The sequence below is a fragment of the Pelophylax lessonae genome (genome assembly GCF_965119305.1).
Source record: "Pelophylax lessonae genome assembly, chromosome: 1".
Taxonomy (NCBI): Eukaryota; Metazoa; Chordata; class Amphibia; order Anura; family Ranidae; genus Pelophylax; species Pelophylax lessonae.
The window spans coordinates 137,921,166-137,948,585 of record NC_138768.1 but is presented as its reverse complement, the minus strand read 5'-3'; the positions used below and the strand labels follow the sequence as shown (position 1 = coordinate 137,948,585).

General features: G+C 46.0%; 1 protein-coding gene across 3 annotated transcripts in view; it reads left to right on the top strand.

The window, feature by feature from the left end:
- The window catches only part of TNPO1 (transportin 1), a 542,580-nt gene that overhangs the window by 479,355 nt on the left and 35,805 nt on the right, over nt 1–27,420 (top strand). For all 3 annotated transcript variants that reach the window (XR_014225578.1, XM_082265499.1, XM_082265498.1), the window contains exon 19: nt 15,976–16,071. Coding sequence is in view for 2 of the 3 variants with exons in the window: in XM_082265499.1 (XP_082121625.1) it covers nt 15,976–16,071 (96 nt within the window). In the remaining variant the exon portion in view is untranslated. The remainder of the gene's footprint in view (nt 1–15,975; nt 16,072–27,420) is intronic.

Here is a 27,420-nt window from a genome sequence, read left to right as displayed (position 1 = left end):
TAGTCCTTTGTGTGTTTTATCAAGTTCAAAGTCAGCGCAGCCCTCTAGCAGGAAATTCTAGAGCACATCACGCTTCCCTCTGCTAACTAGGTTTATGGAGATATGGATTTAATTTTCCAGCTGGAATTGGCACCTACCTGCACTGCAAAATGTACCAATACCGGATTTAACGATCATGATATCACTGTGCTTGATTGACCACAGGGTTCGTACGGTCCTTGAAAACCTGGAAAAGTTATGAAATTTTGAGATGACACTTTCCAGGCCTGGAAAGGTCATGGAAAATTACGATTCCACAAATGTTTTGGAAAAGTCATGGAAATCTGGGGAGGAGCGGCGGGGGGAGCGGATGCTTAAAACTTTAGTGTAAATGTATTTTATTTAATGTTTGTGCACATATTGATTTCCGGGTCCGCAGCAGCCGAGGAGATGATCGTGCACCAATCACTGGCAGCGGGGAGGGCCGGGCAGCGGTTTGCCTGGATGTGACTGGCCAGCAGCAGCAAACCAATCACAGGCGGCGGAAGCGTCACTGGAGGGCGGGCCGCATGAACATGATGATGACGCGGAAGGGGGCGGTAACCGTCTCGGTTACCGCACCCCCGCGTCATCACGTTCATGCAGCCGGAGACAGAGACAGGTGTAGGCGCTGCAGCTCGACATCAGCCATGTATGTTGTGGGCAGGAAGTGGGGCTGTCATCTGAGCAGAACTTTCAGAATTTTCCTGCTTGTGGCTTCCTTTGGCTCTTCTGAGAAGTGGGAGCTGTCACCTGTCTTGTCCACATTCCGAGTGCAGGAACTGGAAAGTCACCAAGCATTTCCATACTTCTGCTGGGCACACAACACAGGCGATACAACTGATCACCCCACACAGGGCAGATGACTCTGGGGACATCACGCTGGGCGCACAACCCGTCACACCAATGTGGGCACATGACGCAGTACACAAAACTCTAGGTACTCCACTGTGGGCATACGACTCTGGGTACATCACATTGGGCATGCGACTGATCACCCCACACAGGGCAGATGACTCTGGGGACATCACATTGGGCACATAAGTATGGGTACACCCCTTTGTGGGCACACAAGTCTGGACACATGACACAGACAGTACACACAGCTCTGGGTACATCACACTGGGCATACCACTGTGGACACACGACTCTGGGTACAACGCGTTGGGCATACAACTGGTCACACCACACACGACAGATCACTCTGGGTAAACTCCTGTGGGCACACAAGTCTGGGCATATGACACAGAACATGCAGCTCTGGGTACACCACTGTGGGCACACGAGTCTGGGTTCACCACGCTGGACACATGATACAGTGTACACCACTGTGGGCACATGATGCGCACACCACTGTGGGAACACCACGCTGGACAGATGATGGTGCACTCGAGGCTGGGCACATGACACAGTGCACTTAACTCTGGGAACACCACATTGGGCACACTACTCTGGGAATTTCACACAGCTTCCAATCCGATCGCTGGCTTTTTCACCCGTGCGCCTGAAGTGACACCGGCTCCCAGCTGCGGCAGCGGTGCTTCCATCTCATCCACTGTAAAACAAGGGACCATTTTGAGTCACGCTGTATCCAGAAACGAAACCCTAACTGCAGAGGTACTGTACACTACAAAGATTGTCATTTATTTTAGTAAAAATATGCTGGGTGTGACATGGATTTTCTTCTTATTTAACATGTATACATAGACATTTCATGAAACATTAGGTCATGAATATTTACGTGAAGTCATGGAAAAGTCATGGAATTTTATTGGTGAAAATGTGTATGAACCCTGTGACCAGCAAACTAACCTGATCTACGCCCCATAGAGAGTCTGTGGGGTATTAAGACGAAGATGAGACACAAGACCCAAGAATGCATACAAGCTTAAGGCTGCTATCAAAGCAACCTGGGCTTTTACAACACCTCAGCAGTGCCACGGGCTGATCGCCTCCATTCCACACCGCATTGATGCAGTATTTCATGCAAAAGGACCAAGTATTGAGTGCATACTAGAGATCGACCGATTATCGGCAACACCAAAATATCGGGGGGGGGGGCCATATGCACTTTCCCCAATATATCGGAATTGGCCTTTGCATTTACCGATATTGCCGATATTCGTGACATCGATTATGTTGTGCCACGCGCCTCCGCGCACTGGACAGCTCTTAGGCCGCCCCCTTAGTGTCTTTTACCCGCCGCTGCCACACTGGAGTCTGCATGTCGGTCGGGACAGAGTTCTTCTACATCTAGTAAATGCAGTTACCAACAGTCCGACACAGGTTCCTTATCTGTTCTGTGATAAGTGACCAACAAACACTTTGACACGCGTTCAGCACAGCAACCACCCACAACTGCCCGGTGCCAGCCAGAAACCCAGTCCCACACATTCCGCAGTGTAGTGTACCAGCCAGCCACAGGCCCTGTTTGAGTCGTCCTCTTGACTGTACCAGCTCTCCAGCCACAGGCCCTGGGCCTGTACATGCCAGGCCAGCCACCCATCACAGGGTGTCAGCCAGCCACCAAAGCTTGATGACAGCCAGCCACTCACCACAGGGTGCCACCCAACCACTCACCACAGGGTGCCAGCCACCCAACCACCCACCACAGGGTGCCAGCCACCCGCCACAGGGTGCAAGCCACCCAACCACCCACCACAGGGTGCAAGCCACCCAACCACCCACCACAGGGTGCAAGCCACCCAACCACCCACCACAGGGTGCCAGCCAGCCACCCACCACAGGGTGCCTGCCAGGCAGCCATTTTGTGTAAGCCTATATTAGTGTCTGAATTTCTTGTTTCAATGGGGATGGATGGAGATAGAAAAATTAAGTGTGTGGTCTGGGAGTATTTCTCTTCATCTCCAGGAAAATGAGCAGCACTGTGCAACACATGCAAAAACAATGTGAGCATGGGATCAATAACTGCAAAAATAAGTCTAATCTTTGGGCCCATCTAAAAGTTCATCATCTTGAATTGTATAATGCAGCACAGAAAAAAACAAAATGAATCACAAGGTAAATCCACACTATCCCAGGCAACAATAACAGATATGTTTTAGAAAAAAAACGTGGCTAAAATCTGATGGAAGATTACAACTACTGGACATAGTAATCACTGAGATGATGGTTACTGATAACCAGCCATTTACAATAGTGTCTGACTCTGGATTTAAGCGGTTGATGTCCATAGTTGAGCCAAGGTACACACTGAAGAGTGACAAGTTTTATCGAACTGAAATTCTGCAAAAGATTCCCCAAAAGGTCGTTGATGAAGTTAAGACGATGCTGCAACCAGAGAATGCTGGCAACTCACTCATTCACGACGGACTGCTGGTCAGGACAAACAGAATGACTAAGTCTTACATGCCACTACATTGATAGCAGATGGACAAGAAGGCATTTGGTGTTGAATACAAAAGTGATGCAAGGATCCCACACTAGGGAGTATATTAAAGAAAGTTTAGGCATGCTAGAAGAATGGGGAATCAGCAAAGACCCGAGTGATGCTTGTGCTGCGAGACAGTGGAGGGAACATGGTTAAAGTTATTAGACTTGCTGAAGTGTCAGACCTCAGTTGCATGGCACACACCCTCCAACTGGTGGTAAATGATGGTCTGTCAAACCAGAAAGCTTTGCTGGACAGTATTACCATGCTGAAGAAGTGCGCAGGCAGTTTCCACCATTCTGTTCTTGCCAAGCAGCGACTGAGGTGCATTCAGGAAGACCTTGGCCTACCCAAAAACAACCTGATACAGGCTGTTCCAACATGATGGAACTCAACACTACACATGTTAGAGGATGCTGGAGCAGAAGTGAATATGGACTTGGAGTACATTCTTGCCCTACTGCAGATCAGTGGGACATAGTAGGCAACATTATAGAGACGCTCATACCCATTGAGGAAGTGACACTGGAGGTGAGTCATTACGACTTCTGTTTCCTCTGTGATCCCATGTGTGAGAGTCCTGAAGATGCTTCTTCAACAGAATGAAGGACACAACACACGTGGCATCAAAGCATGTAGGCAGGCCATGAGGGACCGCTTCGCCAAATGGTTTGAGAAGCATGAGGAGAATAAAACTGTTGTGCTTGCATGTCTTTTGGATCCCCGATATAAGAACCATCCTTTCTCCTCTGTATTGGCCAAGGCAAAGCAATGGCTGACTGAAGATATTCAACAGAAGGTGCAGGAGGTTCCTCCTGAGAAAAAGAAAAGTCAAGGACAAGAAGAGAAGGTTTCTGATGTGGAAGAGCAGGATGCAGGAGAATGTCCCAAAAGACAACTGACAGAAGAGAAAATCATGGTCAAATAGATGCAATGTTCAGCATTTTATTGGGGCCTCATGCGGAGGATTCATCAGAATCGGCAATAATGAGCCTGGATGATGAACTTCATCTCTATTTGAAGGAACCAGTAATTGACAGAAAAAGTGATCCTCTTCAGTGGTGGAAAGAAAATGAGGCACGCTACAAAAGACTTGCTTCCCTTGCTAGAAGATACCTTTCTGCTCCTCCTTTCTTGGTACCAAGTGAGCGTGAAGTGGCAGCAATTTATGAAAAGAAGCAGTTTAACTGGTGAACATGCTGAAATGTATGCTTTCTGCACTATAATATACTCAGGCACTGGGTACTTCTTGAGCCTTCCATTATCAGGCATCAGTATCACAAGTTTGCAAGGCGGCCACTTGGTCGTCGGTGTACACCTTCACAAAATATAAGGTAGATACTTTGGCTTCTTTTGGCTGCTAGGTTTTGCAGGCTGCTGTTTGAGGGGCTGTTTCCTCTTGATGAGTTTTTCTTTCATTTCTTTTTTTTTTTTTTTTTAACGGGGCTCCAGTGACCGGTTAAGACTCCTTCATTTTCCTTTTGGCACTGATTTTGGATGTCCCAGTAATTATGATTTATGGAGTGCTGTGTCCGTCGATGAACGAAAGAAAATGAGATTTTTGTACTTGCAATCCATTTATCTGAGTTCATCGATGGACAAAGCACCCACCCCTATGGAATTCTGATACTTCGATCACTGCTTCCTTCTAAACAAATTACCTAGAGCAGAGAGAAGGGTTATCTACCAAGCTGAGGACGGCCCATGGGCGTAGCCAGGTGTTTTTTGTTCTACCTAGTCCTACTCCTGGACGAGGCAATATAATCCAGTAGCTTAGATTTATGGAGTGCTGTGTCCGTCAATGAACTTAGAAAAATGGGTTTTATGGTACGTACAAAAATCCCTTTTTTTTTTTTTTTTTTGATTGGTCTTGTGTAATCTAATTTTCTGAGATACTGAATTTTGGGTTTTATTAGCTAAAAGCCATTATCAAAATTAAAATAGAGAAATGCTTGAAATATATCTGTTTAATCTGAGTTTTTTACTTTTTGACTTGAATTATTGAAATTTACTTTGATATACTTTTGGCACCTGCGTGCTGGTGGTAACAAACCAGACAGTAAAGCCGATCCATCCCCCCCCCCCCCCCGGTAGTCATATTCTGCAGCATCTGTTGTCATCTCCTATACATAGGACCATCAACCCATCCATCCATTTATCAGGGGAGAAGAGGAGTTCCCATAGCGTAAAACCGTTTTAAAACGGGTTTATTCAAATACTTAATAAAATCACTCACATTTCAGTGTCTCCACTACCAGTATGGCCGCAAACTCTGCTCGTAAACTCTTAGCTGTGAGTACGTGGCGACGTTGCATCCAAATCCCCACCCTACATGTTTCGTCATCGGACGTCTTCCAGGGGCATTGGGATGTTGGTCACCTCTCCCGATGTTTTATATTGCAAATATGCATTAATACTCTGAATGTCTTTATTCAAGTTCAGAAATTCCTTGTGGATTCCTTCAGTTAGTTTTGCTTCAATACGATTTTAGCAAACTTCAATAACACGAGTACAAGACTTGACATGGGATACATCAAATTGCCACACTTGACCATTCTGTGTGTTTTCCAAGTTATAACACAAATAATGAAATTTCATTTCTGATGGGGTTCTGCATAGTCTAGATATCTTCAGGAGGTCTGATGGCATTTGATTGTTGTATTGAGAAAGACGGTAACCATAGGGATGCGCCCCAATGCCTGATCGGCAGCAGGAGCCAGCCGTTCCCACCCCCCATGGTTCGGCACTCAAGTGAGAGCTGGTCTGACCGTCATTTCTCTGTGCTCAGAGCGGACCCGCCAACTGAGCGAGATCACTGGTCTATGATCGCTCAGTAGTCTTTGATCACTCAGTCCTCGGGGTAGAGCCAGGGGGGGACAGCTGCAACCTTTGATCGAAGCTGCATACACCTAGGTGAGTATGTAGGTTTAAATTGTGAAAACCAAGTGCAAAAGTCTATCTGTGCAACCACAAATATGGAAAAACACGCATCCAATTGGCATGACAGGAGAGTGTGCCTTGCTCTCAATGAAGCTGGTTCACGCATCTCCAGGGCGGCCGCGAAGTGTACTGCTGAAGGGTCCTGTGTGTCTTTGGCTCTGTTTCAGGTCTGAATTCAGGCAACAATTTGGACCTAATTTGGAAACTGTAAACGGACGCACCGAACCCCCTGCTGCAAGCTGCGCTGCAAGTAGTGTGAACCGAGCCCTAAATTATCCATGGGGAAAACGCATTCTAGACCATTAAAAAAAAAAAAAAAAAATGGACTTTCTCCTGTGAGATGACTGCCTGCTTTTGATTGAAAAGTATTGTCATTTTTTGTTTTATCTCTGCAATGGTCAGAGTTTCAAATCAACGTGGTTTAGCTAGAGTCTCTTTAGAGACAGTGAAGATATGTGCAGCACTTAAATAGTATGTTGAAAGGGATTTTAAATAAGGATTCAGAGAGATTTTAAGGGATATCAAAGTCCAAGGCCATGTAAACTAGTTGATAGCCCCTAGAGTTACCAGCGAATCAACCTGAAAGCAGAGGTCCAAGTTGTCCTGACAGATTTGACTAGTCTAAAGGTTCCACTTACCACCTAAAATAAAATCTTGTACAGTAAAATCTTGGCTTGAGAGTAACTTGGTTTGAGAGCATTTTGCAAGACAGGCAAAATGTATTGATCAATTTTGACTTGATAAACAAGCGATGTCTTGATATATAAATAGTATCATGGCACAACTTAAGTATAAAGAGAAGAGAGGTGCCTCTAAGTGTAGCAATATGGTTACATTTAATTAGAGTACAACATTTAGTTCACATGGCTGATGATTAAAACAGGCACATCTAAGTATGCAGGCATCTGGAGTAAAGTTGTCCACATAGACCCTCCTCCGCACCGCCATCGATGACATCCCTTCCAGACTGCTCTCCACGAGCAATTCACGCCTTGCTTTCAGATCGCTCTACTGCAGGGTAGTCTTCCTGGTCACTACTACAGACTGATGGCGGTGAGGAGGATGGTCTATGTGGACAGCTTTACCCCGGATGCCTGCATACTTAGATGTGCCCCTTTAATCCTCAACTATGTGTGTTGCTAAATGTTGAACCGTCATTAAATGTAACCATATTGCTACACTTGGAGGCGCCTCTCTTCTCTTTTATACTCTTTAGCTCCTACTGGATTTTGCTTCTAATACCTTTGTGGAGGCTGCCATTTTGTGGACATTTTATGGTTATGCTGGTAATAAACCGGCCAATAAAGCCTTTCCCCCTGGGAGTAATATTCTGCAGTATCTGTTGTCATCTCGTAAACATAGGACCATCAACCCATCCATTCATATGTCGGGGGAGAAGACAGGGGTTCCCATAGCGTAAAACAGTTTTAAAACTTGTTTATTTAAATACTTAATACCACTAAAAACAGTATTTCTCTTACGTCCTCCGACAGTCGCCGCCCACTCATACAATCTTCACCAATGGGGTATTGACTTCCTCTCCTTAGGAGTAGATAGGCAAAAGACTTGTTAAAACAAAAGCATTTACATACACACTCAAGGGGGCTGTCCCACTGGTCCAATACCCCCCTGCAATAGCCATCCCAACTCGGTTTGTCTTCTGCCTAGTTCAGGAGTAGTCAGGCTTCCCTTTGCTGGGGCTATGGTCTCAGCCTTCTTCTATTTTATGATTTTATTTTCTGAAAATGTCATTTTTTCTTTGCATTACTAGCTGTTTATTTTGTCAGCGTTAGTCGGATCTTCGGATGAAGACGCCGTTTGCGGAGCTGGGAATCGGACTGACCGTCCTGGTTCTCCAGGACAGAGGGTCAGATGGAATCCCAGCCCGCCATCGAGCATTTAGCAGGCTATGCGTTTGCCCTGACCTCGCAATCGACCCATCCCTGTCCTCAGGGATGCAGCCTGTGAGGTGGCTACCTCACCGGACACATGCACAGTTCGTCCGTGCACTGCTGGTGTCCTGCGTTTTTGGCTGGCGGCACTCCCCTGCCATCTGAGGGCGGGCGGTTTCCCGTTTGATATGAGGCACCCCACGCCATCGGGTACAGGTAAGTACACTCTGTGTGGGGCCTCTGTCTGGGGTCGGCAGTCCAGGGTATCTGTGGTGTCCCCTATGTGCGTTTTGGGCTCCCTGAACCCGGTCCCTTCGGGGGTTTTTTCTCTCACAGCCAGCGCTGTGTGGTGTTTTGGGGGGATCCCTCTCCTGTGTCACTTTAGGTTGCTTGGAGGTACAGACACGTGCGGCGACCGCTGCGGGGTTAAAACCCGCCGGTCCGCCATTTTAGTTGTGCAGCATGTCTGGCTTCACTGTGGGCGCTTATACAGCATTGTATGTAGTGTATTTTGGCGTCTTGCGGCGCCATCTTGTGTGTGGCAAACGATTGTTCCGAGCACATGTCGGGCATTTTGCCGAAGCCTCCCATTACTTTACAAAGGCATCCATGTTTCCTTAGCCTGCAGCCTCAGTTCAGTCTCTGGCAGTGACATCACTTCCTTCCTTCACTCAGGAGCAACCGACTGCGGTGGTAACACACTTGTGGGACTCTGTTTTGCTGTCCTTTATTTTACTCCCTTGTGCAATCTTCCTGGCTTCAGTTTGTTCCCTGCGGGGGGTCTGTGTTCCACAGTCTTTGTAGCGGTGTGCTGCGGGGTCCGTGGCGCTCTTAAAGGGCCAGTACCTTTCAAAAAAAAAAAACTTTTTGGTAATGGAATCCCAGGACAGCAAATTCCCTCCAGCCTTGGTAGGGGATTCAAGTTCCTCTGAATCCTCTACCCTGACTAATTTGGCTGCTGTAGTGGCGACTTTGGTGTCCAAAATGGATGTGCTGATGACTGAACGTGCTGCTAGAAAAAGGCCTAGGATTTTTTCCCAGCAAAGATTCTCTGGTATTTAGGGAACCGACGGATAGGAGGCTGGAGTCTCTTGCCCGCCACACCTATGTGGTGGGGGGTTCCATGCTAAAGCCTAGTTTCGCCTCTGTCATGGCGGCTCAGGCTGTGGCGGATTGGACCAAGGTGCTCAGACGCACTCTCGTGGCTGATTCGGCCCCCCACCCACTACCATGAAGATGGTGGACCAGATTTATCAGGGGGTCATTGTTTGTGCGATCCGGCCTTAAATGAGGCCCCATTGGCGCTGCGCGCCTGTCCAGTGTCGTGGTGCTTAGCCGTCGACTTATATGGTTGAAGAGCTGGTCGGCTGACCAGAAATCCAGGAAGGCGGTGGCTGATATTTCCTATGCGGGGTCTCGCCTTTTTGGTGAATCCCTATATGAATTGGTAAAGGGTGTCACAGGGGCAAGAGCACTCTGCTGCCCCAGAATCCTAAGGGCAAATTTTTCCGCGGCAAGCGGGGTCCCACCTTTAAACCTAATCAGGGGTCCTTTCGTGCCTTCAAGGCACAGTACAAGGGGAAACCCTTCAAGGGCCAGGGTGGCCAGAGAAAACCCTGGGCCGACAAACCTAAATCCGGCCATGCGGGTGCGGCGTCTGTCTGCCTGAAGGGGCGCCCTCACCCATTTCGGGGGTGGGGGGCGTTTGCGCGGTTTCCTTCAACCTTGGCTGCTCAGAGTTCCGGACAGGTGAATTCAGGAAATCATTCGATCAGGGTACAAGATCGAATTTCTTTCACGGCCGGCAGACAGATTCTTTCCCTCAAATCTTCATTTGACCCCAGGGCGGTTACAGGACCTGCATCAAGCGGTACAGGATCTCCTCGCTCAGGGGGTAATCGTCCCAGTGCCTCATCGGGACAGGTTTCGGGGGTTTTTAACTTGAATCTGTTCACTGTGCCCAGAAAGGAAGACAAAGTGCTTCCGATTCTGGACTTGAAAGCTCTGAACCGCTTCGTGCGCGTTCGAAAGTTCCGCATGGAATCGCTCCGCTCGGTGGTAGCCTCCCTGAGTCCGGGAGAATTCCTGGCCTCTATCGACCTGAAGGATGCGTATCTACACATCCCCATTTTCGAGGGTCATCAAAGGTACCTCCGATTCACTATCGCGGAGGATCATTATACGTTTGTGGCGTTACCCTTTGGTCTCGCTTCGGCACCAAGGGTCTTTACCAAAGTGTTGGCGCCTGTTGCGGGCACAGGGCATTGCAGTCTTGGGATATCTGGACGATCTCCTGTTAAGATCAAGTGCCAGTCAGAGCCTGCTGCGCGATCTGTCCACTACGGTCCAGATGCTTCAGGAGTTCGGTTGGACCATCAACGTTCAGAAGTCGACCTTGTCTCCTTCGGTTCGTCTCCCGTATTTGGGAATGGTTCTGGACTCTGCTCAAGCAAAGGTGTTCTTACCGGAGGACAAGCTCCGGACTGTGCAGTCCAAGGTCAGGTCCCTCAGGGACAACGAATCCTCGTCACTCAGGACCTGTATGCGGTCCCTGGGGTTGATGGTATCGGCCTTCGAGGCGATACCGTTTGCACAGTTTCACACGCGGTCTCTCCAAGCGGAGATCCTGGCCAGGTGGGACAGACTACCTCAGTCCTGAGAGTGTCTCTGAGTCGCCAAACCAGAATGGATCTCTTGTGGTGGCTTCAGTCCCCGGCTGTTTTGGTAGGGAAATCCTTCCGGCCGTTACTATGGACGGTGATTACCATGAATGCCAGCCTGTCGGGCTGGGGTGGCGTCCTGGGCAACCTATCTGCCCAGGGCACCTGCTCGGAGGAGGAATCCTCCCTTCCGATAAACATATTGGAATTGAGAGCGATCAGGCTGTGCCTTCTCCACTGGTCGGATCGACTTCAGGGCCGTCCTGTACGGGTGCAGACGGACAATGCCACTGCGGTGGCCTACATCAACCACCAAGGGGGCACCAGGAGTGCCCGGACGGCCCAGGAAGTGACCAGTATTCTGTCTTGGCCGAGACGCATGTCCCGGCGATATCGGCAGTTCACATTCTTGGTGTGGAGAATTGACAGGCCGATTATCTGAGCCGCCAGACCCTGGACCAGGGGGAATGGTCCCTGCACCCGGAGGTATTTCAAATGCTGTGTGCGAAGTGGGGATCCCCGGATGTGGATCTGTTAGCGTCTCTTCTAAACCACAAGGTGGAAAGGTTCGTGGCAAGAACGCGCGATCCTCTGGCAGACACCTCGGATGCTCTGGTGGTGCCTTGGCGTCAGTATCGTCTGATCTATGCCTTTCCTCTGATTCAGTTGTTGTCCAGGTTCCTTTGCAGGTTGACCTCGGAACAAACACTGGTGATTCTGGTGGCGCCGGACTGGCCACGCCGGTCCTGGTACAAGGACATCGTTCACCTGGCTGTCGAGCCTCCATGGCGGCTGCCAATGCGGGAAGATCTGCTGTCTCAGGGACCGATCTTCCATCCTGCTTTACAGTCGCTGGCTTTAACGTCATGGCTGTTGAAAGAGCAGTATTGCATGGCCATTGCATTGCATGGCTGTTTTATAGAGCAGTATTGCTTGATAAAAACGTGCACTTTTTATTGACTCCTCCACCCAACCCCCCCCCCCTCACCCATTACACTCACATCAAACAGGTAAAAACACAGCGTATAAACCAACAATGTAAGCACCACGGACTCTTCCGGCCGCTTACCGGTCTCCCGCCCGCTCGTCAGCGTTCCGGAAGTTCCCGATCTCAGTAGCCGGCTACTACCAGTTATGATGACATTATACTGCACTAGTGACATTATGTTTAAAAAAAAAAGAAATGGGGAATTTCTTTCTTTTCCCTTCATTTTCCAAAATAATTACAACATGCCTCTTACTAAATACCTTGGACTGTCTACTTTCCAAAAAGGGGGGATTTTTGGGCCTGAAGAAATGAGATGAGGCAGGCAGTACATCAGGATTGACCAATTTTCAGATATATGCCATAGTTTGTGGACTCTCTCTCTAACTTTCCTACAGACTATAAAAAAAAAAACACTGATTTGGATTATTTTTACCAAAAAAGTAGCAGAATACATTTTGACCTAAATTTATGAACAACAATTCTTTAGCAAAATGTTATAACCGAAACAAATTCATATTTCAGTAGTAAACCCAGTGGTGATATTGAATACAAAATAAAGCTCTAGTGTGCAAAGATAAAAATTCTGATTGGATACAGTGTTGCATGACTGCGCAATTGTCATTTAAAGTGCGACAGCGCTGAAACCTGAAAATTGGCCTGGGCAGGGAAGGGGCAAAAGTGCCTGGTATTGAAGTGGTTAACAATCCATGTGTAATTGTATCCCAGATTTGTACCTATTGTGGCTCCAATGGTCCGCACAAGTCTTTTTCCCACCAACAGTCATAATGTAGGGGGTTTGACAGATTGCCCTCCAAAAGGGAGTTCTAGATTGATGATGGTATACCTTTTAGAAAAAATCAAAAGTGAACCTGTGTTTTAGGGTTAACTGCACATAGTAATGCATTTGAAGAAAATGAAATTGTTCTACAGAGGGAGCCTGGTATGAATTGCATTGAAGGGTAGCGTAAAATAGCACCCAGCGAAAACCTGCTTTATACCAGCACAGAATCAATGTGGCTTATTGTATTCTGGGGAAAAAAAGGGATTGTAAGTGAGTATTGCAAAGGATGTAAGTGGTGATCTCAATCTCCCAGAATATTTTAGAGAGTCCTTTTTATCTTCAGCAAGTTCCTGAGCATTAAATTAATGTTTATGAAAATCGGGAGCCATGCATAGGACTCTGTCTATTGCTAGGGACTTGATCAGGTATTCTTCAATGCAGGGCCGTCTTACCGCATGGGCACACTGGGCAGTTGCCCCGGGACCCCCACCTGCCCAGCGACCCACCCCTAGCTCCAGCCAGGCATTAGTCCCGACTCCCTTGTGCATCCCGCTGCTGAACTTGGGGGGGAAACAGATATCCCAAATCTCCCCGAGAGGTGCTGGAGTCTCCCACATGCTTCCTGACACCCGCGGGATTCTCCCACATGCTGCGGCTTCCTGACACCCTCAAGTGCCGCACAATATCCCGGCTGTCTGTGTCAGCTGTGAAAACAGAGCCGATGCTTCCTGTATAGCACTCCGCCTGTGAGGAGACCTAGAGATACAGGAAGCATCAGCTCTGCATGCTTCCTCCTGCCCCGCTCTTCACACTCTCCGCCAGCAGTAACCTGCCAGCAGTTCCCACCAGCATGAAGTCACATGTGCTATAGGTGCAACTAGCCCCCCAGCACATAATTGTAAATATCCCAGCATGTGCAGTGTTTCTGACTCCTACCACTATGACCACTTCAAATCACTGAAGTGGTCATGGTGGTTAGAGTGTTCCTTTAATATCTCTCAGGAGAAGTAAACCTCCAGTATACTAATTGCATTTCATTTGATCATCCCACTAGTTGTGCTAAATTGGTGGGGGGGGGGGGTACACAGAGAGCCACCTCCCTGAAATTAGGTTTTGCAGGTTGGGATGTCTGTGGCAAGTGCCTGTCGGCCCTGCGCTGCTGTCAGTCCACATGGGCCGTAGAGGGGGAGCCCACAACTGCAGGAATGCCTGTGCACCTCCACGGAAACAGGCACACACAGGACAGTAGAGTCTGACTCCCGTCCCTGTGTGTGTTCACCGGACCCAGGTGCCTAACTTGGAAGCTGTCATTAGCCTGGCACTGCTGTCAGGATAATCGGGCCATGGAGAGGTCCCCACAGCAGCAGGAGTGCCTGCCTTCTTCCAAGGACTGCCGGAGACAAGCACACACCAGGACTGCCGCAGCGCAAGCCGCAAGGACGGGGGCACTGCTGTAGACTCCTAAAATGGAAGCCAGCATGGCAGAAAGGAAAGAAAGACAGGGTAAGTACTAACTTTTTTTTATGTGCAGAAATTAATATTGTCTTTGTATGTTCAGAAAGCCCCAAAACATCTGCATGTCACTTTTATTTGATATACAATTGGGGCACATCTGCAAAACGGCACACATTTTGTTGGTATCCGACCACCCCAATGTTTCGGCCATCTAGGTTTGCCTTGATAGTGAGGCCTGGGGTTCAGTTTCAGGGGTGAATTATTTGGGGGCTAGAGGTCATCTCTGTATAGTACCCCTAAGAACAGTAAAGCGAGGTGATCCAAATCCTGCATATTGTATAAATGCCTTGTGGTTATAGAAGGCCCTTTGGGCCTTTTAGTGATCCTCATTGCTCTGGACTGGCCTAGGCAGATGTTGAATACAACCTGGTAAGATTTCTGGTGGATGCTCTGTGGGATCTGCCAAATAATCTGGATATTTTGTCTCCAAGGCCGATTTGCCATCCTGCTTGGTTTGCTGGCTTTAACAGCATGGGTGTTGATGCCCAGGTTTAGATAAATGGGAATCTCTAAATCTGATTTCTGATGAAAAAGCTAAGAAGACTTTTTTTTCCTGCAAGGTCTGTCATCAGGCGTGAAAGGCATGCGGAAAACCCTAGAAGTTTCTCTATGGGACGAATCCTTTCTTTCCTTCAGCTGGGTCCTAGACCAGCTTTTGACTGAACACTACTTAAGGTCAGGTTCCTGCACCTTTTTTTTTTTTTTTTTCTAGTTTCAGAGACAGATCAACTCCTTATGAACTTATTACAGTCTTCCATGTAGCGCCCCCTGTTTGTTCCAATGGGACTGTAAGAGCTGAATCTAGTGGTCTTTGCACTTCATAAGCTGTTTGAACCGGTCAAACATTCCTCTTTCTACTCTCGCCTACAAGGTGGTGTTCTTTGTAGCCTTCACGTCCACAAGATAAAAGTTGAACTTGCTTTCTTATCCTAAAAGGAGCTTTTTCTGGTTTTGCATGTTGACATGGTGTTGAGGCTCATGACTTCCTTCCTGCCTAAGGTGTTTTCTACCTTTATTCGGCTCCAGTGGACCAACGTAAATTCCCTCCATTCTCTGGATGTGATTTAGGCTGTGAGTCAAACTCTTAGCCACTGCTTCTTTCAGAAGGACTGATTCCCCTCTTCATCCCAGATGGTCTCTGTAAGGATACATTTGCTTCTTCCATTATGTTTAGGTGGCTCAGACAGATCATCATTTTAAGCTTATGGACTCAAGGATCAGGACCCACCCTTTCCAATCATGGTGCACTAGATCAGTTAGTGCTTCTAGGGCTTTTCGGCATCGAGCAACAGTTTCCCTGTTTGCAACATTGCCACCTGGTCTTTTTTTACAACCTTGTCTTTTTAAAAAAAAAAAAAAAAATTTAGGTACTAGCAAATGGACTTCCCAAAGGTAAAATATTTCCTGTGTCCCTCAATGGATGAGATAAAATAGGATTTTTGTACTTACTGTAATATCCTTTTCTTGGAGTCCTTTGAGGGGAAATAAGTTCCACCACGCTGTGTTTATGATCATACTGTTTAGCTACCAAACAGCAGCATGCTGGTAGCTGAAAATCTTCTCTGGCTGGCCTACTGTTTGCCATTGTCCAGTACTTCAATATAACCAAAGTGAAAGACCTCTGTACCTCTGTGTCATTCAGTGACTCCATGGAAAGGTTTATACGGCGAGTACAAAAATCTATCTTTGTTTTTTTGTTTTTTTTTTTCTTTTCCTATTGTGAATGTGAATATGCAGTAGGTGTCTTAACTAAGAAGCCTGTATTTATTTTTTTTTTTTATATTTTTTAGGACTTGAAATGCAGCCTTATATTGCAATGGTGTTACACCAACTTGTAGAAATCATTAACAAACCCAGCACGCCAAAGACTCTCTTAGAGAATACAGGTACCCTATGCCAGCTGTTTGAAGAGCGAGTAAAATGCTTAGTTTTCTTTAAGATGTGGAAGTTTTCTGCTTTGTATACTCATGATCACTTCTTTAAATGCCAAAATGTCTACAAGCCAGAGATTTTTTTTTATAGTTCACTACATTTAGCAATTATCAAAAAAAAATGTTCTTCAATGCTGTACAGCATAGGAAGAATTAATAAAGCACTCTTTGTAATTTAGCTTTCGCTGCAATTTTTATTTACTCCATGTGGTCAAGCCACTTTTTCCAAAGGGAGTGTTGTCTTGTCCATAACTTTTCAGAAAAAGGACCACTAAGGCATTCCTCATTTCCAGGTCAGTGAATGGGTTAATAAAGTCAGTTTTCCAGGTGGCTAAAACTGTCACCAAGAGAGATTTACATTTCATGCATTTGGGCCACAAAGGAACACCATTTTAAATATACACATATAGGATGCAGATGCATGTGTAAAGCAATTTTGTAACACGTACTGTACAATCACGTACACTAGAGCAAGAGGACTAATTCCAGGGCCATCATTTACAGTCATCCTTAACCACTTAAGCCCCGGAAGATTTTACCCCCTTCCTGACCAGGGCCTATTTTGCGATTCGGCACTGCGTGATTTAATGGACAATTGCGCGGTCGTGCAACGCTGTACCTAAACTAATTTGACGTCCTTTTTTCCCCACAAACAGAGCTTTCTTTTGGTGGTATGTGATCACCTGTGCGATTTTTTTATCATGGGCTATAAACAAAGAGCGTAAATTTTGCAAAAATAACAATATTTTTCAAATTTTTTTTTATATGAAATCCCCCCAAAAATGTAAAAATCAAAATTTTTTAACATTTTAGGCCCATTTGTTTTATGCTACATATGTTTGGTAAAAGAAATCGCAAAAAGCGTATTTTGATTGGTTTGCGCAAAAGTTATTGCGTTTACGAACTAAGGGAAAGATTTTTGTTGTTTGTTTGTTTTTTTTAACGAGTAATGGCGGCGATCTGCGATTTTTTTTTTTTTTTTTTTTTTGCGGGACTGCGACATTGCGGCAGACAGATCGGACCCTTGACTGACATTTTTGACACTTTTGGGGTTACCAGTGACATTACTACAGTAATCGGTACTATACATATGCACTGTTACTGTAAAAATGACATTGGCAGGGAAGGAGTTAACTTTATTTGAGAAGGAGGGGTTAAGTGTGTCCCTAGGGGCGTGCTTCTAACTGTGATTGGATGTGGCTTTAGTTGTAAGAACAGAGATCAACAGTCCTACATAGCAGAACTGTATGATCTCAATTCTTATATTGGGGAGAATGACAGGCGGCTTTGTTTACATTAGCCATCTGCCTTTCTCCCGCTGTAACGGACAATCGCGATTTGCCTGTGAGGGGCTGACTGCCGCAGTAAATATACTGACGGCAGTCGGCAAGTGGTTAAACTGTTGAGCTGTAAAAAAAATTTAAAACCTTGCCGATGTGCAATTACTAAAATATCATTTGTGGTAGTTTTGCCGGTTCATGGAATTTTGAGGCCTGATCTAGTTGGTATTTATTTGTTTGACAGTCTCTTCTTTTATGTTTTACAAAGTATAGATGTGTTTTTGTATACTAAAATGTATTGTATTTTTTTCTGCTATATTGGTTTTAGAACGTTTAGCAAGTTTCTTGTCCCTTTAAAACTTTAAACTACCAAACTATCTTTTATTCTACAGGTCCTCTGCTTTCTGAAAATGTGCATTGTATTTGGCATTTTACATTTCCAGGCCTAAAATTGTATTTTAACAAGTGAGGAAAAACAAAATTGGTTCAGCACCTTAAGAGTTAAAGCTCAGCTCCAGTCAAATCATTTGTTCTATATTTGTGGGGAATTAAACATACCTCTCAAGTTTTTTTTTTTTTTTTTTCATGCGTGTGTCCTCGTTGGCAAGGTTTCCCTTTCCTGTCAGGACAGGAAGTGAAAAAAATCCCCTTTTTATTACTCTCCTCATTTCTTGTCCTGCTGACATGGGGTTAGGAAGGGAGATGAAAACAATCAGTTTATAAACAGCAATAAAAACAACTTGAATATTCTTGCACGTCTATCCCAAATATTAACATTTGGCTGGAGTTAGGCTTTAAAGCTGACTTTCAGGTGTGGATATTTTATACGTAGTTACATTGGTCCTGCTTGGACTAATGTACCTATGTATATACCACAGCTGATCAATGCCATTGGTAGTGGGAATTCCTTGAAGTAAACACCGCTACTCTAGTGATCTCCACTTCCGTGTCCCATGGCGAGTGGCTGGACTGATGCATTCTGAACATAGGCGGTTGGCTGCTCAGCACATGCACCATTCAGAGACTGGTTTGCATCCTATTAATGAATGCTAAGCTTTCTCTGATTGGACGAGGTGGAGAGGCAGGCAGATGACGAATACAAGTGGTAGACTACCTGTGTTCACAATGCAGCAGGATGGCCGTTCAGGACACAGAAGCAAGAGGAGATCACTGGAGTGTTGGTGTCTAATTTAGTTCCAGTTGTTAGGGAAATCTGCCAGGTATGGTTTATATTTACAGATACAATATTTCTCTAAGCTCGACCAATGTAACTAAAAATTTACCATACCTGGAATTCATGTTTTAAGAAGTCAGGGAAATTTTACTTCTGTTAAAAAATTGTGGAAATGGTTTAGAAATGTTGGGTCATTCTTCTTGAGATTTTTTTGCAGCGTTATTGTAATGGACTGGACTAGTACATTTTAGCATCTTTTTATCAAATGTGAGTTTAAAGTAGAAGTAAGACTAAAATACAAGGTTTAGGGCAGGGATCCTCAAACTACGGCCCTCCAGCTGTTGCGGAACTACACGTCCCATGAGGCATTGTAAAACTGACATTCGCAGACATGACTAGGCATGATGGGAATTTTAGTTCCTGAACTGGAGGGCCATAGTTTGAAGACCCCTGGTTTAGGGCCTTGCCCTCCTCACTAATAAGCCACACACGGTTTGCAATAAATCAGTGTAAGTACCTTTTTTTTTTTTCTCCCTCCACTTTGGAGTGGTCACATAATCGCAAAGCTCAGTCTGCTGTGCATCCGTAAGGGGCTTGACCGCAGTACTGAATTCACTTACCTGTGATGTCACCGCTGTGATGACAAGGGGAGAGAGTGTAGCAAGCCAAGGCTCTCACTGACGCACAGCAGATGGAGCTCTGTAAAAGCATTACACTGATTTATTACAAGCAGTATGCAGCATCTTTATCAATGGGGGGAGAATGGAAGGCGGCTTTAAACTGTCCCCTTTTAGCTTTTACTTCTACTTTAAATGATGATCAGAAAACTTCCACATTTACAAACAAATGTATTTTTTCTGTGTTAAGCTTTAAAAAGAAGAGTGCCTGTGTATACAGAAGCTCAATGTTGTCCATTACAGCAGGGTGCTTAGCCTGTGAATTGTTTAATCCTGTGTGATTGGAGATGGTGTATAGCAGAACTATAATCTCCAAGCCATAGTAGGGAAAATGATATTTACAGCAACATTATTGTAAGGCTCATATACTCTTGTATTTTTGTTTAGTTACTTTTTGTATTTTCTTTTTATAAATGTTGAATGTGATGTGCTTTTTGACTAAAAGTTCACTGTGGGATGATAAATGACTTGAGAGAATACAATATGTGGTAGACTTTCCTGACTCCTTTATGCGTTTTGGGGCATGAGCTTTTTGCGCTCCCTAAACAGGCTTTTTTTCTGAGCAGAGCAGTTAGAATTATCTGGTAATATGTGAACAGGGTCTGGAGCAATATTTCACCAGACTAAGTCCCCCCCCCCCCCCCCCCCCCCCCAAAAAAAATGTAGAGGTTTAGTCCTGATCATTAAGTAAAATGTATATTTATATGTGTGACATGCAATCAAATAAAACATCCTTTTAACCACTTGCCTACTGTGCACTTAAACACCCTTCCCATCCAGGCCAATTTTCAGCTTTCAGCGCTGTCACACTTTGACTGACAATTGCGCGGTCATGCTACACTGTACCCATTTGAAATTTTTATCATTTTTTTCACACAAATAGAGCTTTCTTTTGGTGGTATTTAATCATCTCTGGGTTTTTTATTTTTTTACAAAAAAAAAGAATAAAGACAGAAAATTTTGAAAAAAAAAAAAAAAAAGTTTCTTATTTTCTCTGAGTAAATTTTGAAAATACATTTTTCTCCTTCACTGAAGGGCGCTGATGAGGCGGCACTGATGGGCGCTGATGAGGCGGCACTGATGGGCACTGATAGGCTGCACTGATGGGCACTGATGAGGTGGCACTTATGGGCACTGATGAGGTGGCACTGATGAGGTGGCACTTGTGGGCACTGATGAGGTGGCACTTATGGGCGATGAGGAGGTACTAATATGCCGCAATGATGAGCACTGATAGGCGGCACTGATGAGCACTGAGAGGTGGCACTGCTGGGCACTGAGAGGCGGCACTGAGAGACGGCACTGATGGGCACTGGCGGGTGGCACTGATGGACACTGACGGGTGGCACTGATGAGCACTGATGGGCAGCACCATCAGTGCCCACACTCAGTGCCCATAGTGCTGCCAGTCAGTGCTTATCAGTGCCTAGATGAGCAGGCACTGACTGGCAGCACTATGGGCACTGATTGTGGGCATTGATGGGGGACACTGATGGCGGGCACTGTGGGCACTAATGGGGGGGGCACTGTGTATGTTTTTTACCTTTTAGTAATCAGGGCACTGGTGATCAGTGCCCTGATTACATGTCTCTGGCGCTGTGCAGGTCTCCCTCCTTCCTCACACTGCAGGCTCCGTGTGAGGAAGGAGCGCCGGCGATGAGAGATGATCTCATATGTTTACATATGAGATCATCTCTCATTGGATGATCCGATCACGTGGTGAATGGCCGCTGTGATTGACCATTCACCACGATCTGTGATCGGCCGTGTCCAAGGGACACGGCCGACACAGATTCTCCCCGCTGCGTGCGCGCGGGGGGCGTGTCACTGGGAGGCCGTTTAAAAACGGCCTCCCGAAAATTCGAGTCCGCGCTGCAGCCGTATATAGGCTGTAGCGCGGATGGGAACTAGTTAAGTGACACTGTACCTTATAGACACAACCATAGAAGAGCATGTTTACCTTTCCAGAGGCCCTTCTCTTCAAATTTCATTGCTGCAGGTATTGCACTTTTTGGTGTGAAGAATACCTACCACTGCATAGTTTGGTTCTACCCGTTACCTCTTATGTCACTGTAGGACATATGAATCTGAAGGAGAAACCACATCATGCTACCAGGGGAGCAGGTATCTTGTCACACCTGGAAGGGAATAATTCCTACAGTGGCCAAGGAGGAGCAGAATAACAGTTTGAAAACACACCACTAAAGTATTTACTTTTTACAAGCTGGGCTGAGTTTACAAGTGATGGTGTGGTTTTTATTTTCTGCCTTTTTTTTTTTTCTGCCCATCCCGTGTGCTTTTTGTGCATTTGTGATCTTCAGAGGATGTCACTGTTAATGACATCCAAACACAGGTCACAAACTCAGTGTTTACCTGTACAGGATCGCGTGGTAAAGAAGTATCATGCGATCTCGTTAGAGTGTGGTGTTTTTTTTTATGTAGCCCACTTACTAGTTGCACTACTTTTTGGTGCAGTCCAGTGCAGTGCGACTCAGCCCTTAGATCAGTTTATTTTTGTGTACAACATTTGATCTATAGAGAGCAAGTGGAAGACCAGGTTTGGCTTGCTTTGTTAATCTTCAAAAAAGAAAAATCCTTGGACTAATTCTAAGGATGGGGAGTCATCACTGTGACAAATGAGTAAATAGACTCCATCTACTGGCTGGATAGCAGACCATGTTTTAGATTACCCAGATTATTAGCTATGGCTAAAGTAAAAATAGGTGCAAAGGTACTGTACATTCCCTTTAAAACTTCCTGCAGTTTCTGCCCAGTTTCTTATACTGCATGACTGGCACAACAAATATTTCATGTGAAAGCTATTTTCGTTAATGTTGTGTCTTTGTTTGCAAAAGGTTTTCCAAACCCTCACTAATTTTCATTGGATGGATATTTGAGTACACTCATCAAGATCTCAAGCCCATAATTCCAGTAAAAATGCACAGCTGAGCTGCGTTTTTACTGAACTAAACCCCAAACTCAACCTAAGAAGGCGCCTCTAAGTGCAGTATAGCAACCTTTATTGGCACACGAAGATTAAACACTTAAAAAATGGTTGCGTATAGCAAGCACATAACGACCTGAAGCGGGGTCCTTTCCTGTCCCTGTGACTCCGTCTCCCTCGACCGTCCAGCAGCAGGGGGGTTGGTGGAAATGAAGAGCCTGAGCAGGGAAAGTACTTCATCCGAGGCTGGGGTGGAACACATGCCTCACTCGTGGCCTACACAGCGTAATAATGTCAGGGGGTGGTAATGTGGTTCGAAGCATACACAGTAAAGCTCCTTCGTCAGACCTACGACAAGGGAAAAAAGGACGCCTGACGTTAAATGGAAAGTGGGGCCGGAAGAAGAGAATGAAAAGTGATGGGGGAGGAGACAAGAATAAAAACGTACCTCTTAATGGAGAATTATTAGAGGAGTATCATTAAAAGCAAATTATACCTTCTCTTACGTCCTCTGCCCCGGCCTTCTTTCAGGGCTCATCGTGGGTCCTTCTTTCAGGGCTCATCGTGGGTCCTTCTTTCAGGGCTCATCGTGGGTCCTTCTTTCAGGGCTCATCGTGGGTCCTTCTTTCAGGGCTCGTCGTGGGTCCTTCTTTCAGGGCTCGTCGTGGGTCCTTCTTTCAGGGCTCGTCGTGGGTCCTTCTTTCAGGGCTCGTCGTGGGTCCTTCTTTCAGGGCTCGTCGTGGGTCCTTCTTTCAGGGCTCGTCGTGGGTCCTTCTTTCTGGGCTCATCGTGGGTCCTTCTTTCAAGGCTCAAGTGCACAGGAAAAAGGTAAATTCTTCAAAACTTCAGGCGGTCACAAGAAGCCATGGTTCGGCGGCCCGGCCTTTCTCCGCCTGAAGGTACGCCCTCACCCTTTTCAGGGGTGGGGGGGACGTCTGCGTTACTATCAGGAACCCTGGTTGTCCCAACTTCGGGACAGGTGGGTTCACAAACTGATTCGTTCAGGGTACAAGATCGAGTTTTGATTTCGCCCCACAGACAGGTTCTTTCCATCAAATCTCTGTCTGACTCCCGATCGTTTAAGGGATTTCAAAGGGGCGATGCAAGATCTTCTCGCACAAGGAGTCATTATACCAGTCACTCAGCGGGACAGGTTTTCGGGTTCTATTCAAACCTGTTTACGGTGCCCAGGAAGGAGGGCAAGGTGCGTCCAATTCTGGACCTAAAGTCACTAAACCGCTTTGTGCGGTTACAGAATTTCCGGATGGAATCCATCCGGTCGGTGGTGGCATCTTTGAGTCCAGGGGACTTCCTGGCCTCCATCGACCTAAAGGATGTGTATCTGCACGTTCCTATCTTCGAGGGTCATCAGTTGTATCTCTGCTTCGCAGTGGCAGAGGAGCATTTTCAGTTTGTGGCATTACCCTTCGGTCTCGCTTCGGCTCCCAGGGTATTTACCAAGGTTTTCGCTCCAGTGCTAGCTTTGCTGCTCATGAAGGGGATTGCGGTCCTCGGTTATCTGGACGACCTCCTGTTAAGGGCAAGTTCACGTGCCACTCTGGCGAGCGATCTGACAGTCACGGTTCCAGGAGTTTGGGTGGACCATCAACTTTCAGAAGTCGGCTCTGACCCCGTCAGTTCGCCTCAATTACCCGGGCAAAGGTTTTTCTCCCGGAGGAGAAACTTCGGACCCTACAGGGTGAGATCGGGTCTCTCAAGGACAACAATCTCTCCTCTCTGCAGGCCTGCATGCGGTCTCTGGGTCTGATGGTTTTGGCTTTCGAAGCCCGTTTGCTCAGTTTCACACGAGAACTCTGCAAGCAGAGATTCTTGCCAGGTGGGACAGAAAACCTCAGTCGTTGGACAGGAGGATATCTGAGCCACCTCACAAGGGCGAACCTTTCGTGGTGGCTTCTGTCGCCAGCTCTGACACGAGGCAAATCTTTTCGGCCTCTACTGTGGACGGTGTTAACCACGGATTCCAGCCTGTCGGGCTAGGGTGGAGTTCTGGGCGCACTTTGTGCCCAGGGGATATGGTCAGCGGAGGAATCCTCCTTACCGATCAATGTCTTGGAGCTCCGGGCAATCAAGGTCTGCTTGATCATGACATCACTTCCGGGTACTAAGCCCCAAATTAAAAAAAAAAGACAGCATTCAAAACAGCCAAATTTGGCATTTTTAATGCTTTTAAGTGCAGCGGAGGGGTTTGGGTCTTTTAGACCCCCAGATCCCTCCACAAAAGTACCTGTAAAAGAAAAAAAGAAAAAATTGTATGAAAATATCGGCCAATACCGATATGCCATTACCAAAATATCGGTATTGGCAATAAAAAAAAACAATATCGGTCGATCACTAGTTTCGAGTTTGCGAAAAGGCTTGTGGGAGACTCCCAAAATGTATGGAGGAAGATGCTCTGGTCTCATGAGACTAAAATTGAACTTTTCGGCCATCAAAGAAAACGCTGTCTGTCGCAAACCCATCACCCAAAGAACACATGGTGGTGGCAGCAGCATGCTGTGGGGATGTTTTTCAGCAGCCGGGACTGGGAAACTTGTCGGAGTTGAGGGAAAGATGGATGGTGCTAAATACAGGGATATTCTTGAGCAAAACCTGTACCACTCTGTGCGTGATTTGAGACTAGGACGGAGGTTCACCTTCCAGCAGGACAATGACCCAAAACACACTGCTAAAGCAACACTTGAGTGGTAAGGGGAAACATGTAAATGTGTTGAAATGGCCTAGTCAAAGCCCAGATCTGAATCCAATAAAATATCTGTGGTCAGACTTGGATTGCTGTTCACAAGCGCAAACCATCCAACTTAAAGGAGCTGGAGCAGTTTTGCAAAGAGGAATGGGCAAAAATCCCAGTGGTAAGATGTGGCAAGCTCATAGACTTATCCAAAGCAACTTGGAGCTGTGATTGCCGCAATATGTGGCTCTACAAAGTATTGATTTTAGGGGGGTGAATAGTTATGCGTATTGCTTCACAATAATAATATAAAAAAAAAAATCTTTAAAGGTGTAGGCATGTTCTGTAAATTATAAAATATGTTAATTCCAGGTTGTGATGCCAAGGGGGTGAATAGTTTTGCAAGGCATTGTGCATTTTTGGGGGGGGGGGGGGGGGTACAGCCAGCCTGCTGGAATTTGCAATGGATTATCGCTAGGGGCTGCTAGATTCCTATTCCTATTCACTGTGTTCTCCCCACGATGACGACTTTCCCCGCTGAGAGAACACAATGGCTCAGCGGAAGGGATTCCCCGGTCAACACTGCAAATTTATTTCCTTCAACCTGTAATTGCGGGAAAGAAATTCACTCGGTCTATGGCTGGCCTTAAGCAGGCCATACACGTTTCAGGTTTTTTTTTATATATATATATATATATATATATATATATATATATATATAAAATATTATAGGCCAGTACGCAGATCAAAAAAGCTGAACAGATCCCCCACATCCACACAAAGATGGAGAAATCCTCCCTGCTGTGCCAATTCAGTGGAACTTCCCTGCCATCCGCGCAAAGCAATATTTTTCAACAAGACAGAGCAGTCCTTAGATCGACTGCTCTTGTTTGGGAACAAACATAGATGGATTGCTCTTGGGCGGGAATGGCTATAGATAGATAAAATATGGCCAGTCCCCGCTGAACCGATCAAATTGTGATCCCTCTGTGGCCAGCTTTACTGTCCACAGCTTGCTGCAATTAATAGGGTTTCTGCCAGACAACCTAAGGAGATTTCTGTACTAGAATAAGGGGATACAGAGCGTAGACAGGTTATGTTGACTCTCATGAACGCTGGCTATTTTTTGGTGAGAGAAGCTTCTGTGTTAGATGGATAAGGCAGAGTGTCGTTATGGGAATCTTTAGCAGACAGGGTGGGTTAAAAATGGGACCTTGCAGATATTTGCTGGGTAGTGTATGAAGATGATGCTGACTTAGCTGAGTCTAGGTAGGTGATGCATGGTAATTACAAACACCTCACAGTAAATTTACTGTCTGCATGTTTGCATGCTGCTCTTGGGTGTTGCAGTGATTGTGATGGTGTAACTTTGTGAATAAGTGGTTGAATTTAAACACTTTTTTGGCCTCGTGTACACTGGACATTAAAACGACAGTGTTAGCTGTAGAAAGCTGTAGCTGTAGAATGAGTTTTGCAGCATTATTGTAGTAGCGTTTTTACCTTTTTTCTAAAATAAAAAATAAAAAAATTATACTCCCGCAAAAGTGCATGGCTCAAAAATGCTCATATGCCAAATAGCCTTAATAGCTATAAATAGAGAAAAAAATAGCTTTTTCTCTTTCTTTCGACGAACACACAGCGCCCCATAAATCATAACTATTGGGTTATACAGTAAACCCCCCTCCATTGCGGGGGTTACGTTCCGGACCCAGCCGCGAAAAGTGAAATTCCGCGAAATAGAAAAACCCTATTAAAATGCATTGTAGGCATGATTTTTTTACGGTCACTGTACGTGTAGAAGCATTTTAAGGTCTTTAAACACACTTTTAAAACAATAGAAACTCATTTAAACACATAAAAGATACTTAGAGACAGAGCAAGAGCTATGAAAAACACAAAAATCTTTCATTTTTAATGATTTATATAGTAAAATAACATTACAAAAAAAAACGCGAATTACCGGGACCGCAAAAACTGAACCGCGATTTAGCGGGGGATTACTGTATTGCCTCCACCAGGAGTAGGACAAGGCAGAACAAAAAACCCCTGGCTACGCCCATGGGCCGTCCTCAGCTTGATATATAACCCCCCCCCCCCCCCCCTTCAGTTTTATTCTCTAGTCAGGACATAGGCTCCTGTCTGGGATCTCTGGTCCTAGCGATTTTTTTTTTTTTTTTTTTTTCCCTTCCTTCCTTGCATCTTTTGTTTTTTTTCCTCTCTGGAGATCTACAATCAACTGCCGGGCTGGACGACAGGCTAGATAATCTAGATCCAGTGGCCCCCCCCAGCCCAGCCAGCAGGCGCATGCCAACCGCAGCTACGGGCTAGGTCGGCTGCGACATAGCCTCACGGACAGATGCTAGCCCGCAACATCTCGCAGGGTTGAATACAACCGGGTTTGGGTCTGAGTCGCAGCGGTTCCTTTGGCCGCCAGCTCCCCTACTTCAGTGGCGAGGATTCTGTCCGGAGCGTTATCCGCACCATGGAATGGTAAGTACAGTCCCTTTCTCTCACTTTTGGCAGTTTTTTGGGGTGGACGG